Genomic DNA, 13,455 nt, shown 5'->3' with positions numbered 1-13,455 from the left:
AAAAAAAAAAACTTAGGTAGGCCAAAAAAAAAATCGCATTGCCTTGCAAAAATACTTGAGACTTAGGGGTGTAAATATTTGGAATATAAATAAATTTTTTGTATAAACTTTAGTACTAAAATCCATCAGATGATCCCAGACAAAGTAAATCGCATTCTTAGTTTTACACCCGAAGGTAGTTTTGGTTCAAATAACCAAACTTTTTTTAGTTAGAAGACGCAGGGTTCAATTGGAATCGCTCTAGTAGGGCGGTCTTTTGTTTGCTTTAATCGTGTAATCTCTTAAGACTAAGGGCAAAAAATAGTATAAGTAAATAAAAAAATATATATGTATGCATGTATTCCGCTTTTCAAGGTACAAGCTTGCATATTGTAAGTCTAAGCCAATTAAATGCACATGTAAGCTTATACCATGTCGATAGGCGATAGGCGTTTACCTGTTGCTTTATATTCGCATATTTATTGTATTTTATTTCATTTATTTTTATATATGTATTAAGTTACCAACATGACTCACATTTGCATATTTGTCTCATTACTGTATTTTTTTTTTTTTTTTTTTCTTTTTGCTTCTCAACAACAGGTAAATGTCAACCTCAAGGTCTAATCGACGTCACCGATTGCTATTATGGCTTCCCCATTTCACTAAGTTATCCACATTTCATGCACGGTGATCCTGGTCTACTTAATAATATTACCGGCTTGGAACCAAATGAAGAGAAATTGAGCTCAGCATTCGTTGTACAACCGGTAAGTGAAACGAAAGAGAATAAATGAATGTGACAAATGAGTTGGAGGTGGAGACAAGCGTATATTGGTATTGGTTATTAATTTTCTGAGCGAAGGAAATTTGATTACTAACATCAATAAAAACTCGGTAAGTTTGTAATGCTACAAAATAATGAAATTCTTTTAAATTTGTTAGAAAAGCTTTTATATGCAAGAGTTCGCCTAACAGATGTAAGTTTTTGTTCACACGACCTCATTAAAGATGAGCTCCATATAAAACTTAATGCAGCCAATCAAATGTTTATTTTCACTTTTTACTTTTTTAATTTCAACAAATTTTAGCATTGGCATCAAAGCATTGTCAGCGCACAACAACAACCATTAAATACTTACTCTTTCACGTCGCAAATTCTAGCACATAGATAATTAATTCACATCATTGTAAACAAGTAAAAAAAAAAGTGGCACAAAAAATGTCGCGTGCACATTAAAGTAAAATAGTTGGCGTAGAATATAAAAAGTTGGCAAAAACTTTCAAGTAATTGTTCCAATTATTCCATTTGTTATTAGATTAAAGTGCGGAGAGATTATATAATATCGTACCACACGACGTCATGCACACATTAATTGCACTCGATTATGCCGCAATTAATTAAATATTTATCAATTGAATTAAAATGGCAGTTAATGGCGTTGGAGGTTTTTGCACTCGCGCTTAGCTAGTGTGGACTTGGGTATTAGAAAGAAAAAAATTCCATAAATAAAGTTGTGGTTAAAAAAAAAAAAGTTGGCACTGCAGCAATCTAAGCACATACATGGGCATATGTGTGTGTGTGTGTGTGTGTATTCATATTTGAGTACAGCAAAAGACCGGCGCTAATGTTTTGTTTACGTACTTTATGGGCATTTAAGTAATTTTAATTATTTTCATTGTTCGAGAAATTAATTGCTTGCCGGTAGTGTTGGATACAATGCACAAAATATTAGATTTTTTACACTCATAATAATATATATGTAGGTTAGGTTAGGTTAGGTGGCAGTCCCAGAAGTAAGGAACTGGCTTGGACAAATAAAGAGATTGTCCTTTGTGATACCACAATTTGAATGGCAAAAATGCTTTCGTAATGTGTTTTAGAATTTGCATATCTAAATCTTAATCCTTTTTGGCAGCTAAAACTGGCAAATAGTTGAGTGATTTTTTTTTTTTAATGTGCGGTTAGAAACGAAGTTGCAAATCTTAATAAAAATGGTAAGCAAGTAAGCATTGCTGAAATATTATTTATTTATTTTTCGAATTTATCTCCGAAAGTTGAAATTTTGAATTTTCATGATCGGCAGATGAATGGCTTAGTAAATTTTTCCGAAGTGAGGTTAAGAGGTTTGGAAACAAAAATTAAAAAAAAAGTTAAAATGAGTTGAAAAACGCTTCCTTTGAATTGGAAACATTTTGTAAATAAAATATTTCAAAAACCAAATAAATTTAGTTTAAAAAAGTTTTGTTAATTCTATTAGCATGCAAAGAATCCTTGTTTATTTAATTTATAAAGAATCATAATACAGTGCAACCTCGTTATAGCGAACCTGAAGTAGCCTAGTTATTACGAAATTTTCCATTGATAAAACGAAGAAATTTTTAACACCGAAACCTTTGTAGTAAATAGACGGTTATAGTCCCGTTAGAAAAAGTCTCTATGTAACGAAGTCTCGACTCAAAATCCTCTGCATAGCCAAGCTTAAATATGTTGATGGTTAGAGTCCCGCTATAAAAAAAAAAAACGAATTATACTTATAACGAATTTTATTAAAAATTTTGGATTTTTCTTTGTATTGGGGTTTTGATATGCTATAAATTTAACAAAGCATTTGTCCAACTTCCTTATATCGAGGTTTCATAGTATATGCAGAAATTTAAAGTTCAGTTCACAAAATGAATTACGGTTTTTTTATTTTATTTTTAATGGTGCATATGAAAATTGTTTGACAATTTTTGGTTTCTAATGAAAGGGTGGCTTGGCACTTGGCGTTTCCAATTGGCGTCAGTTGGCACAGAGGAGAAACGACTGGCGTGCTTTGCTGAACTCGGCCAAAATCGCTTAGGCGGTTACAGCGCCAAAAAAGAAGAAGAAGAAGAATGAAAGGGTAGGAATAATTTTCCTAGCATACAAAAATATTAAATTTATCTTATTTTACAAGAACTTTAATTAAAACTTGATTTTACAATTTTTAAAAATTTAGCTTTTTCAATATTGAAAAAAATGCTTCTTACATGCCTCAAAATATAAAAACAATTTATAAAATTTATTAAACGCTGTAAAAAAAAAATATTTTCTGTCTAGTTCTTTAGATAAAATCAATTTAAAGAATTCAAAGAAAAACAGTCTTGTCATTCTCTATTTCTACTGCCAACTTCCTCTCGCAAAAAAACTTTTGTTCAGCTATATATGTACATTTATTTGCTTAACTATGCAACTCACTTTAGTAATACAACTTTATTAGCTACTAGCCATTGACAGTTTCACACACGAGCGCGCTAATTAAGTTAAAAGCTCTCAAACTTCCTGTTAAATCGCACGCGTCGGCGTTTTGGCTGTCGGAACTATAAATTTATTTACTCATTGATATAAATTTTTTTTTCATTTTCATGTATTTAGTTTAGAAAGTTGCTAGCTTAATCGCAGTTGCTAGCAACGACTATCGTATTGGGTCGTTGTTATCCTTGGCAGTTACTGCGTAATTAATTGTTTATTTACGTTAGCAAGTATTGTCATAAATGTTAAATATTTGTTTGTAGATAGTATCACTGCTCTATGTAGAAGCAGTGGGAGCAATTCCAGTGTTCGCATTAAATTGTTGCAAACTTGATTTGCAAATCACATAAATTTTATAAATTGAGTGACGCCTTCAAATCTAATCATATAACATCTCAGCTTAATTGATTTACAATTTTCTAAGGAGACTCACTTTTTTCCCCCGTCGATCACTGCGTTGTGTGGCGCGTGTGTAGTGGGTGCATATAAGTATATATATGTATGTGCATGGGTAGAAGAAGCCTTGCGCAAAATTATCCTCTTTCTTAGTTGAGTGCTGCATACTTCCTTGAAATTTGCTCTTAAGTAGTCAGGGAATGGTTATCGCCAGCTTCTTTAAATATAGTTCCACTTCTAATTTTTATGAACCGCAAAAACACAAATTTGTTAAATCTTAGCGAAAAGTCTTTTTTACTATTACACACGCCTAAAAGCACAAAAATTCGGTTACTAAAAACGTGCTGCGGATTTGCAAATAAATTTGCGTACACACAAAACAGCTGTTTCATAGGCAGGTACCGTATTTATCGAAAATCGATGAGAATAGTGGGCTAATAGTGTGTTCAGACCAGAGTGCCAGCATGATCTATGCAATTCACATTGCTGAGTGCTAATGACGTTCAAGTAGCTTACAGGTTTTTGAGTTTATATGAGACTAACTAAACCGTTAAATGAAAATAATAACTTATTTGTGAGAGTAAATATATTAAAACAAAATAAAAATACTATTAAAAAAAAAACAAAATTATGATATAAAATATAAATAGAAAAACCCAAAATAAAAAAATTTAATTAAATATTATATTTAAAAATTTCTTAAAAGAAAATAAATTTAAAAATTTCTTAAAATAAAATACATTTTCTAATGTAAACAGATTTTTTCTTAAATCTCCCGCATAAGCGCGCTGATATAAAATTTTTTTTTAAATTAAAAATAAAATAAAAAATTTTATAAAGTAAAATAAATTTTCCAATGTAAAACAAATTTTTCTTTTATCAAACGTGATAATCGCGCTCATTCTAGAAAATCGTATGCTCAGCTATTTTTTCAACTTTCGGAATATTAAACGTCTGAAAACCAGTTCGCACAAGCCACACTATTACAACACAAGAAAAGAAGTTTTAAATACACGCCACATGCTCATTAAAAGTTACATACCTTAATCTAGTTTATTACCTTGCTTACCGTAGGTAATTATAAGTACACATAAATGTTATTTAATAACAGAAAATGTATGAAGTAAAGTGTTTAATTGCTAATCGAACGCCGGCTAATCAATCATATGATATTGATGCGATTTTATAGCTTAACATATGTAAGACATACATTTATATATATAAATAACTTTGCATTTTAATAGGTCGTTAGAAAAAAAAAATGTTAGTCGCAGCACTCACACAAACACATCCACACAAATACGCTCTGCTACATTGGTATTTTTTTTTTTTTTTATTTCAGCTATTTAATCATTGCATTTTTGTTAATTGTGTCAATGCCATAAAAAATTATGTCGCACCACCATTGAAATTGTGTCAGTATGTGCTGCTGAAAGGCGTTTACTAAGGCCGCAAAAAAGCTTAAAAAAACAATGAAAACAACAAATGCGATGAACAAGGATGTGCTAACGCTACATTAAATGCACTTAAAAGCTTATATTAAGCGATTTTGTTTTTGTTTTTTTATTTTGTGCACTTAGTGAAACCAGTTGTTATTGTATTTAAATTTTACAAAATACCTTGTCGGGCAACGGTATTGAAAACGTTTAAAAATTATTGCATAAAAAGTATGCCTAATTGGTATTTTTTTATTTTTTTTTTTCAAATATCATAGGTTAAGTGAGATCACCGCTTACTAAATAAATAAACGTTTTGCCGCCTCCTTACTCATTGAAAACTAGTTTTCAATACACTTTCTATAAAAGCCTTTTTCGCATATTTTTGACATTTTAATTATAATTAATATTCTTTCTTCTCATTCAACCCCCCCCATCCGCCCGACAGCAATCCGGTTTGCCGCTCTCCATATCCGCCAAAGTCCAAATCAATATGCATTTCGATGATATGAACGCCTTCAGACAAGTCAGCCGTTTCAGTCATCTTACAGTGCCCATGCTGTGGTTCGATATCGTAAGTGTTGTCATAACAACCACAATTCCACTTACACAAAAACTAACTAAAATAGCATTGTTTTTCTTCTTCTTTTTTTCCACTCCTCACAGATGATGCCCGAATTGCCCGAATCACTCGATACACGCTTCAATTTCTATCTCAACATTCTGCCTTATCTCGATATCATCGGCTATTGGGGTAGTCTGGTAGTTGGTATTGCACTCCTACTGTACGCTGTTACTCGCGCCACACTACGCATGTCGAATTTGTCACAATTGAATAAAATTTCCGATGGTAAATACAGCAAAGTGAATATGTTGCGCGGCGTCAACAATGTTCATTGCAATGATGTTTATAAGCCATGTGAAATGAAATTGTTGCATCAACATGAAAAATCTCAGCAAGCGTCAGCACATGAAACGAATGTTATTACACGTCATGACGATGAAGTTATGCAGGCTGGTGTAGATTTGTTGTATAAGGAAATGGCTGCTTCACAGCAACGTCACAGTTCGTTTGCATTGGAATTGGAACCGGCATTATCCTATTCGGAGAGTGATGATGATGATGATGATGATGATGATGTTAGCAATTCATCGGCATCCTCATCGCTATGCAGTCACAATTCATCCACATGTCCCTGTTTGTTGGAACAGCGGCAAGGTGCGGAAACTGAGGGTGAGCTTGAGGCTGCGGCTGCGGCGGGCGCTCAACAGCTCAGCAATGGTCAAATAAGCAGCAGCACGTTGGGAGGTTATGCGGTGGCTTCAAATGAGGTGAGTCGAAAATGATTGAAAAAAAGTGCTGCATCATCCATTACATCATTTCATGCGCTTTTTACGGTTAGTTGAATCTTTGGAGTTTTTTCACTTTATAATTCGACTGCGCTCGCCTGCTAAATACAATGCTGGAAATCAAATAATTTTGGTTTAGATGAATTTTGGGTTAGAAACTTTGTTTTATCATAAAAAAGAGTTCTGCCAAAGCAAAAAATAAAAATAAAAATTAAAAAAAAAATCGGAAAGTCAAAATTTCACAATTTTCTGGATTTCGCAAATAATTTTTTGGGTATCTTAAAAACCATTATAATTAAAGAAAAAATAGACATTAGAATTTTAAAATCTACAGAATTTTGATATTGAAAAAAAAAAAATCGTAAAAGCAAAACCTTTTGTTGGTATATAAATTTTTGGCTCATATTTTTTATACAATACCTATAACATGATTTTAAAATAAGAATTTTTGAATTTAAAAAAAACTCACTTCAAACTGTAAATTAAAAGTCAATTTAAATTAGATCAAAATGTTTAACATAACTTTATTCAGAGTTTGCAAACAATTTTTTTTAGTTAAAAAATGCATTTCTAAAGCCACTTTGAAAATTTCAGGATCATCAACTAATCGTTGGAGGTTTTGTATAAACAATTTTTTGCCAATATATATGTACATAGATATACATATTCAAAAAATTTAATTGCAGAATCCAGAAAAATTGGATTTTTTTTTTATTTTCGAAATTTTTTTATTTTTGTTTGGTTATATGACAAGAATATTTGATATGGATTGATCCTTAAAAGAATGCTTAGAGGACTGCTCGAAATGCGTAAAGTTGCAAATTCTAAACTGGAAAATATTTTATTTCCCATAAACTTCACACTTCAGTAAAAGTTTCAAAACTTTCGCATTTTTTCGTGCCTTTTTGTTGTTGAAGGAAATATTTATACTACATACTTGCAATACTGTTAGGTTAACAGTAATCGTATTACCCAAAATCGAATCAATATCAAATTAAGATTTTTTCGACTTTTCTAATCCAACAAATATAAAATCGATGCATTTGTCTTTCAGTTTTGTGTTCAAATATCGTTCTTTTTATCTAAACGAGTAAATATCTCAGCTATATTGTCAACTTATTGTTGACTCGTCTAAGCTATGTGCTAATATACTACAATTAAAAACTCAATGCCAATGGCAAATCGTTCAATTTAAGCTAATCAAGGCAAACTACGTGCGGAAATTAGTCGGAAGCATAGACTAGGCGGCATGCGGTCTGGGTAAAAACAAATAATATGCACTTACATATATGCAATAGTTACTTGCACTTAAGTGAGGCATATGCTTGTATTAGTGAAGTCAAAGCCGAAAATTCGGGATTTCGAATATTTTTTTACTGAGAAATTTTAAACTCGAAATTGATCATTTTCATTAACTGCTTGGCATATTTATACACGGGAAAACAATTAAAATTTGAAATGTAAAGTGGCCTGATAAGTAAAAAAATAAAAAAATATGAAAATTTGGCAGCCCAGAAAAGTTTTCGACACACTTTGGAATCGTTTTCCATTTCGAAAATATCAGTTAATTTTCGTGCTCACAGTATGAGAAAATTTAGCTATGACATGTGTCACATAATTCTTCTAAAACTGTAATCACACTTTAAGCAAAAAAAAAAAAGTATTTTTTGATAGAAAAAAAAATAAAATCTCAAATGTGCTTTAAATAAAAAGAAAATGCTTTTTCTTAGTTAATTTTCAGATTTTCTCTAATTTAAAGCAGATTTTATTACGAAATCAGTCCCGTAACAAAAAACGAAATGTTACTAATTTAATGTGCCTCAAATAAAAGAATTTTCTTACTATTTTGTTTTTATTCAAATGTCGAAATTTTACTACTTTTAATTGAATTTTACTTCAGGAAAAAAGTAAAAATTTCAAATGTGCCTCAAATAAAATGAAATTGTTTTTGCTTTTAGTTTATTGTTCAATTATCACACATTGGAAAAGTCGGGATCACTTACTACAGAATAAAAAAAAAAAATTTTTTTTACTTAAATAATGAACATTTACTTATTTAATGTGCCTCTAATAAAAAGAAAATGTTTTTTTTTTAGTTTATTTTCAAATTTTAGCTAATTTAGAGGTGTTTCAATTTTCACTACATTTTATTTCGATGTAAAGAATATAAATCATAAATATGCCTCATATAAAAGTATAATGATTTTGTTTTCAGTTTAATACCAAATTTTCACTCATTTAAAAAAAAAATCGGGATCACTCTTTTAACTTACTACAAATTAAAATTTATTAAATTAAATTTATTTGAATAACGAAATTTTACTAATTTAGTGAGCCACAAATAAAGGAAAATGCTTTTGTTTTTGGTTTATTCTAAAATGTTCACATATTTAAGACAATTTTATTTCGGGATCAGTTTTTTAATTTTAATTTTTTTTTTTAGTTTTATTTAAATGGCAAAATTTTACAAATTTAAATAAAATTCTATTTCGGGATCAGTTCCAAAATTTCGGGACTACATTGCAATAAATAGTAGCACTTACAGAATTATATTTAAACACTCAATTTTATAGAAAGTGCTTGATTTTTTTTAAATATGCGCAACATACATACATATGTATGTATGTACATACATAACCCGAACATACCTAACAAATATGCAATTATTTTATAATTGAATATAATTATTAGTTGCTTAGAAAAATTGTATGCAAATGCGAACGCGCATAAAAAATTTGTACTTATATAAATAAATGCAATAGGTTTTACTGCATTCGATTTCGAAACTCACAAAAACTTTTATGAAAAAAATAAGCTAAATTTTGTGCATAAATATGTACGCAGTTCTGTGGTTTTCCAACGCCTTCAATTGCATGTAAAAAGTGGTTATTTCTTAAATTTTTGTATTTTTTTTTTTTTTAATTTTTAATTGTAAGCTATGTAGCTTACATACATACAAATGTTCCTTTTCGCCACTACTAGCGTGACTAAAAGCTAGCGAGCATGCTTCGCACGAGATGCGAAAATCACGTTTTCAGCACGAAATTACACTTATCTTACAACTTTTTCATTTAAATGTACATTAAATGTATATATCGTCACCTGAAATACAAAAAGACGTAACAAACATCAGTGTTGAAATGCAAAAAGTCATAACTAATAAAAAATTCAAAATTCACTTTTTGATTTATAAGATAGATGTCATCGAATTACAACTCCCCGCATCATTTTATGAAAAAAAAAAAAAATTAAAATATTAGTCACGACTTTTTTCATTTCATTTACGATGTTGATACGTCTTTTTACATATCAGGTGACGATATGTATGTACATATGTTCATGCAGGTACGACAAACAAATTACCATATTGTTTACGAATGCAATTTTTAAACGCTTAACAACCTGCTACAGAAAACAAAAACATAAAAATGTTCAGCCAGCCGTGGCCATAACCTTTTTTTAAGATTTTTTGTTCTTTTCTTTTTTTTTTTGTCGCTTGCCAAATGATCGCCAAACGTTTAATATCAACATTACCTGCCTCAATAATATATACACTACTCACGCTCGAAATTTTATAAATTTTTCTCCCGTTTTTTTTTTTTGCTTTTGCGTAAAATTAAATAATTTATGCATATGGAAGATTTTGAACCGACATAAGTTTATATTGATAAATACAGCCATGCATACATACTAGAAAGGTTAGATTTAAAAACAAGTCAATTAAGAATCTGTTTCTTTTTTTTTTATTGGTATCTATTATGAAGAAAGTCATTAATTATGCCGAATCTTTTTGTTGTACAATAAAAATTATGAATTTCACATTGTTGTTTTGCAAGCTTTTGCAGACACAGTCTGTTGTGAAATTCCATAATACTACGCGTATCTAAATATTATAAAAACCAATGGTGAAAGACGACTAAAAAGTTGAATTAGTTGACTTATAAAAATTTTCCATTCATTCGTGCTAAGCATGCCAACAGTGTAGGTGATTTACATACAAGCAGACACCTTTGAATACATATTCATAGTTACCATAGGATACAAATACGAAGTATTAGCTGTTCAAGTTTAATTTATATTACTTAGCAATTTTTAAAATTCGCAAAATTCGCCAAGTTAGCTACTAAGTTCACTAAGCCGAAGAAAATTTCCAACTGGAAAATTATATTTTCTACCAAACCACTGTAGCTTATTCCAAATGAAGGCTCAGAAACGATTTTTAGGAAGAGGCAATGTGATTTTTAGTACTAGCCATGCTGTTATTTAAGCCTTGTAGTTGTTTGCTCTTCAATCAAAAGCTACCCTGATACTGAGCTTAACAAAAGTTGGCCCGACAGACCATATTTCATATACAAAGTATGTATAATAGTAATTTCCTATTATTTTAAATGGTTGCTAACTTCTAACTGAATGCAACTGCAAATCGGTTTACCATCGCACAGTGGTCGGTGAGGCATTGTTTTACGCGAAAAATTAAAAAGACTATTATGCTTTAAATAAAACTGACTTACAATAAAATTTATAATTTGACACTTGACAGCTGTCAAATGAACTGTCAATTTCTCTAAAAATAAAAAAGTATTTTTGCTATAAAGAAAACTATCATTTCCACTCCCAATAATTGAAATACTTACTATCTTTAGCATATCCAATCAGCTGAATAGTTTTAGATCTCGACACTTAACAAACTTCTGTTTCCACGGCTCGGCACCAAAAAAACAAATCAAAAAAAGGTTCCGTACGTCATGCGGACTGCGCCCCTCGTGTCGGTTGGCCGGGAAAGGAGGGTAAATACCGTTGGGATTAATTAAAAAAAAAAAAATCATCAAATTAGGTTTTTAGACACGCCTAGTCACGAATTTCATGACAAATTTAAACTTTGACAGTTGACAGTTGTCAAATGTACTGTAAATCTTTTTTATAGTTTAAGAAAATATTATTTAAACTGTAACTTTCAAAGTTTTGAGACACACTGATCACGAATTTTTTGTCAAAATAAAATTTTGACAGTTGACAGCTGTCAAATGTACTGTAAATTTTTCTAAAGTTTAAGAAAGTATTTTTTAAACTGTAACTTTCAAAGTTTTGAGACACACTGATCACGAATTTTTTGCCAAAATACAATTTTGACAGTTGACAGCTGTCAAATGAACTGTAAATTTTTGTAAAGTTTAAAAAAATATTTTTTGGAACTGTAACTTTATAGGTTTTAAGACACACTGATCACGAATTTTTTGTCAAAATAAAATTTTGACCACTGATCATGAACTCTATAAAACATTGACTTATGCCATTTTCAAAATAAACGGCTCGTATACATAGCAGTCGAACATTTGAAAAATGCAAGTCTATACCAGTTAACGAGTATAAAAACTTCGAGAATTTGTGCTACGAGCCGTCGAATTTTTCTTTTAGGTATGCATTTTATCATTAAAGCATATTTTCATCATCGCATACCATCTTCATATACATACATAGTAAGAAAATCAAGGTTACCACACAGCATTAAAGAAATTCTAATTACAATTTTTATTTTTCATTACAGACTTCAATTAACATCGATATAATTGATAGTAATCAAACTCAGCACAGAAACACTGCCCTTAGCACAGATGCCAAGCCGGCACATACCACAGAGGTAGCAGCAACAGCTGACAACAACAAAACACCCAACAGTATAAATAACGTTGCGCAACAACATAATCACAGCAGCAGCAGCAGCAGCAGCAGCGCAGGTGCAAGTAGCAGTCGAAGTGCCAAAACAGAAAGCATCTACACTGTTTAAACTCAGTTTCAATTAAGAACACACACACACACATGACGACGTTGTAGGCGTACATATTAAGCGTACAACCGTTGTAACACATACATACGCATTTTTTGGGTTTAACGGTTTAGTTCATTATTTTTACATTTTTTTCTAAGTGTACCTTTTGATATTCATAATAACTACATACCTGCATAACTGTTTATTGTAATAAATGTAGTAGTAGTAGTAATTAGGCGCATTAAGGCTATAATTTTTTTCTAAATTATTGTAAAATATTAATTTTATCATTACGCCTCATAGTTTTAGTTAGTATGTTTATATTTATAGAATGAAAAACAAAGCATAGCAGACTTTTGTATTACGAATACGTGGTATAAATGCATGCATTGCTTGCAAGAGCTTGTATACGATTTGGACAAACAAGAAAAATCAGTTACTCGAAAGTAAGCAGCAACGCATGTATGTATGTATACGCATATACATATGTACGCAAAAGCGCTGCAAAGAAAGAATTTATTTTTAAGTCGTACCACCTCCATGAGGTGCACAAAAACCAAATTCATACCACTATATATAAGTGCATATGTACATATATGTAGCATGTCTATATTTTTATACTCATTATACACGTCCTCTTTGAATTTACACAAGTATACTATGTGAAAAAAAGTAATAACAAACAAAAAATGCGTTTTGAATTGAAAATGCGCAAAATTTTAAATAAGCATGAAGTTCAATTGAAAATCTTCATTCAAAAAAACAAACAAAATGCGTTTGAAAAAATTTATGTAAATTAAGAAGGCATATTTTTTGTCAACGATTCGCGCTGTGATTTGTAGTAGAATTTAGAATAATATTAATAATGATTTTCTCTCTTTTCTATTTCATTTTACATGTGTGAATTTCGTTTCTCCTTTTATTAATTTTTCCAAGAAATATGGCGCTTTTAGTTTAAGTGTTTTCCATTGCAAAGTAAAAAGGCCGCGGTTTATTGGGTATATCAATGTCTATTTTTTACGCATATTAACATCATTATTACGATTTTTTATACTCGAATGCATTATTTTACCATATTTATTATGATGTATTTGTAAAATGCATTTTAGACATTATACACAACCCTCTCATTGTCTTAGACGTTGTAATCGCATGTGCAAATGGATGTGAGAGGGTAAAATTAGAGATTATTATACATAAACATACATGTGCATACACAAATATGGTTGGTAGAATATACATAATTTTAA

At 30.5% G+C, this 13,455-nt stretch overlaps 1 protein-coding gene across 4 annotated transcripts in view; it reads left to right on the top strand.

Moving 5' to 3' along the window:
• Positions 1-12,977, top strand: part of LOC118735670 (scavenger receptor class B member 1) — a 102,181-nt gene extending 89,204 nt beyond the window's left edge. For all 4 annotated transcript variants that reach the window (XM_036465575.1, XM_036465577.1, XM_036465576.1 and 1 more), the window contains 4 exons: positions 583-749; positions 5,537-5,662; positions 5,755-6,420; positions 11,984-12,977. In XM_036465575.1, coding sequence (XP_036321468.1) covers positions 583-749; positions 5,537-5,662; positions 5,755-6,420; positions 11,984-12,223 — 1,199 coding nt within the window. In that variant the 3' untranslated portion in view covers positions 12,224-12,977. The remainder of the gene's footprint in view (positions 1-582; positions 750-5,536; positions 5,663-5,754; positions 6,421-11,983) is intronic.
• The last annotated feature ends 478 nt before the right edge of the window (positions 12,978-13,455 follow it).

The sequence above is a fragment of the Rhagoletis pomonella genome, unplaced genomic scaffold, assembly GCF_013731165.1.
Source record: "Rhagoletis pomonella isolate Grant_MI unplaced genomic scaffold, Rhpom_1.0 Rhpom_scaffold_00003, whole genome shotgun sequence".
NCBI lineage: Eukaryota > Metazoa > Arthropoda > Insecta > Diptera > Tephritidae > Rhagoletis > Rhagoletis pomonella.
The sequence above is the reverse complement of the archived record's forward strand: the minus strand, read 5'-3'. Positions and strand labels throughout refer to the sequence as shown.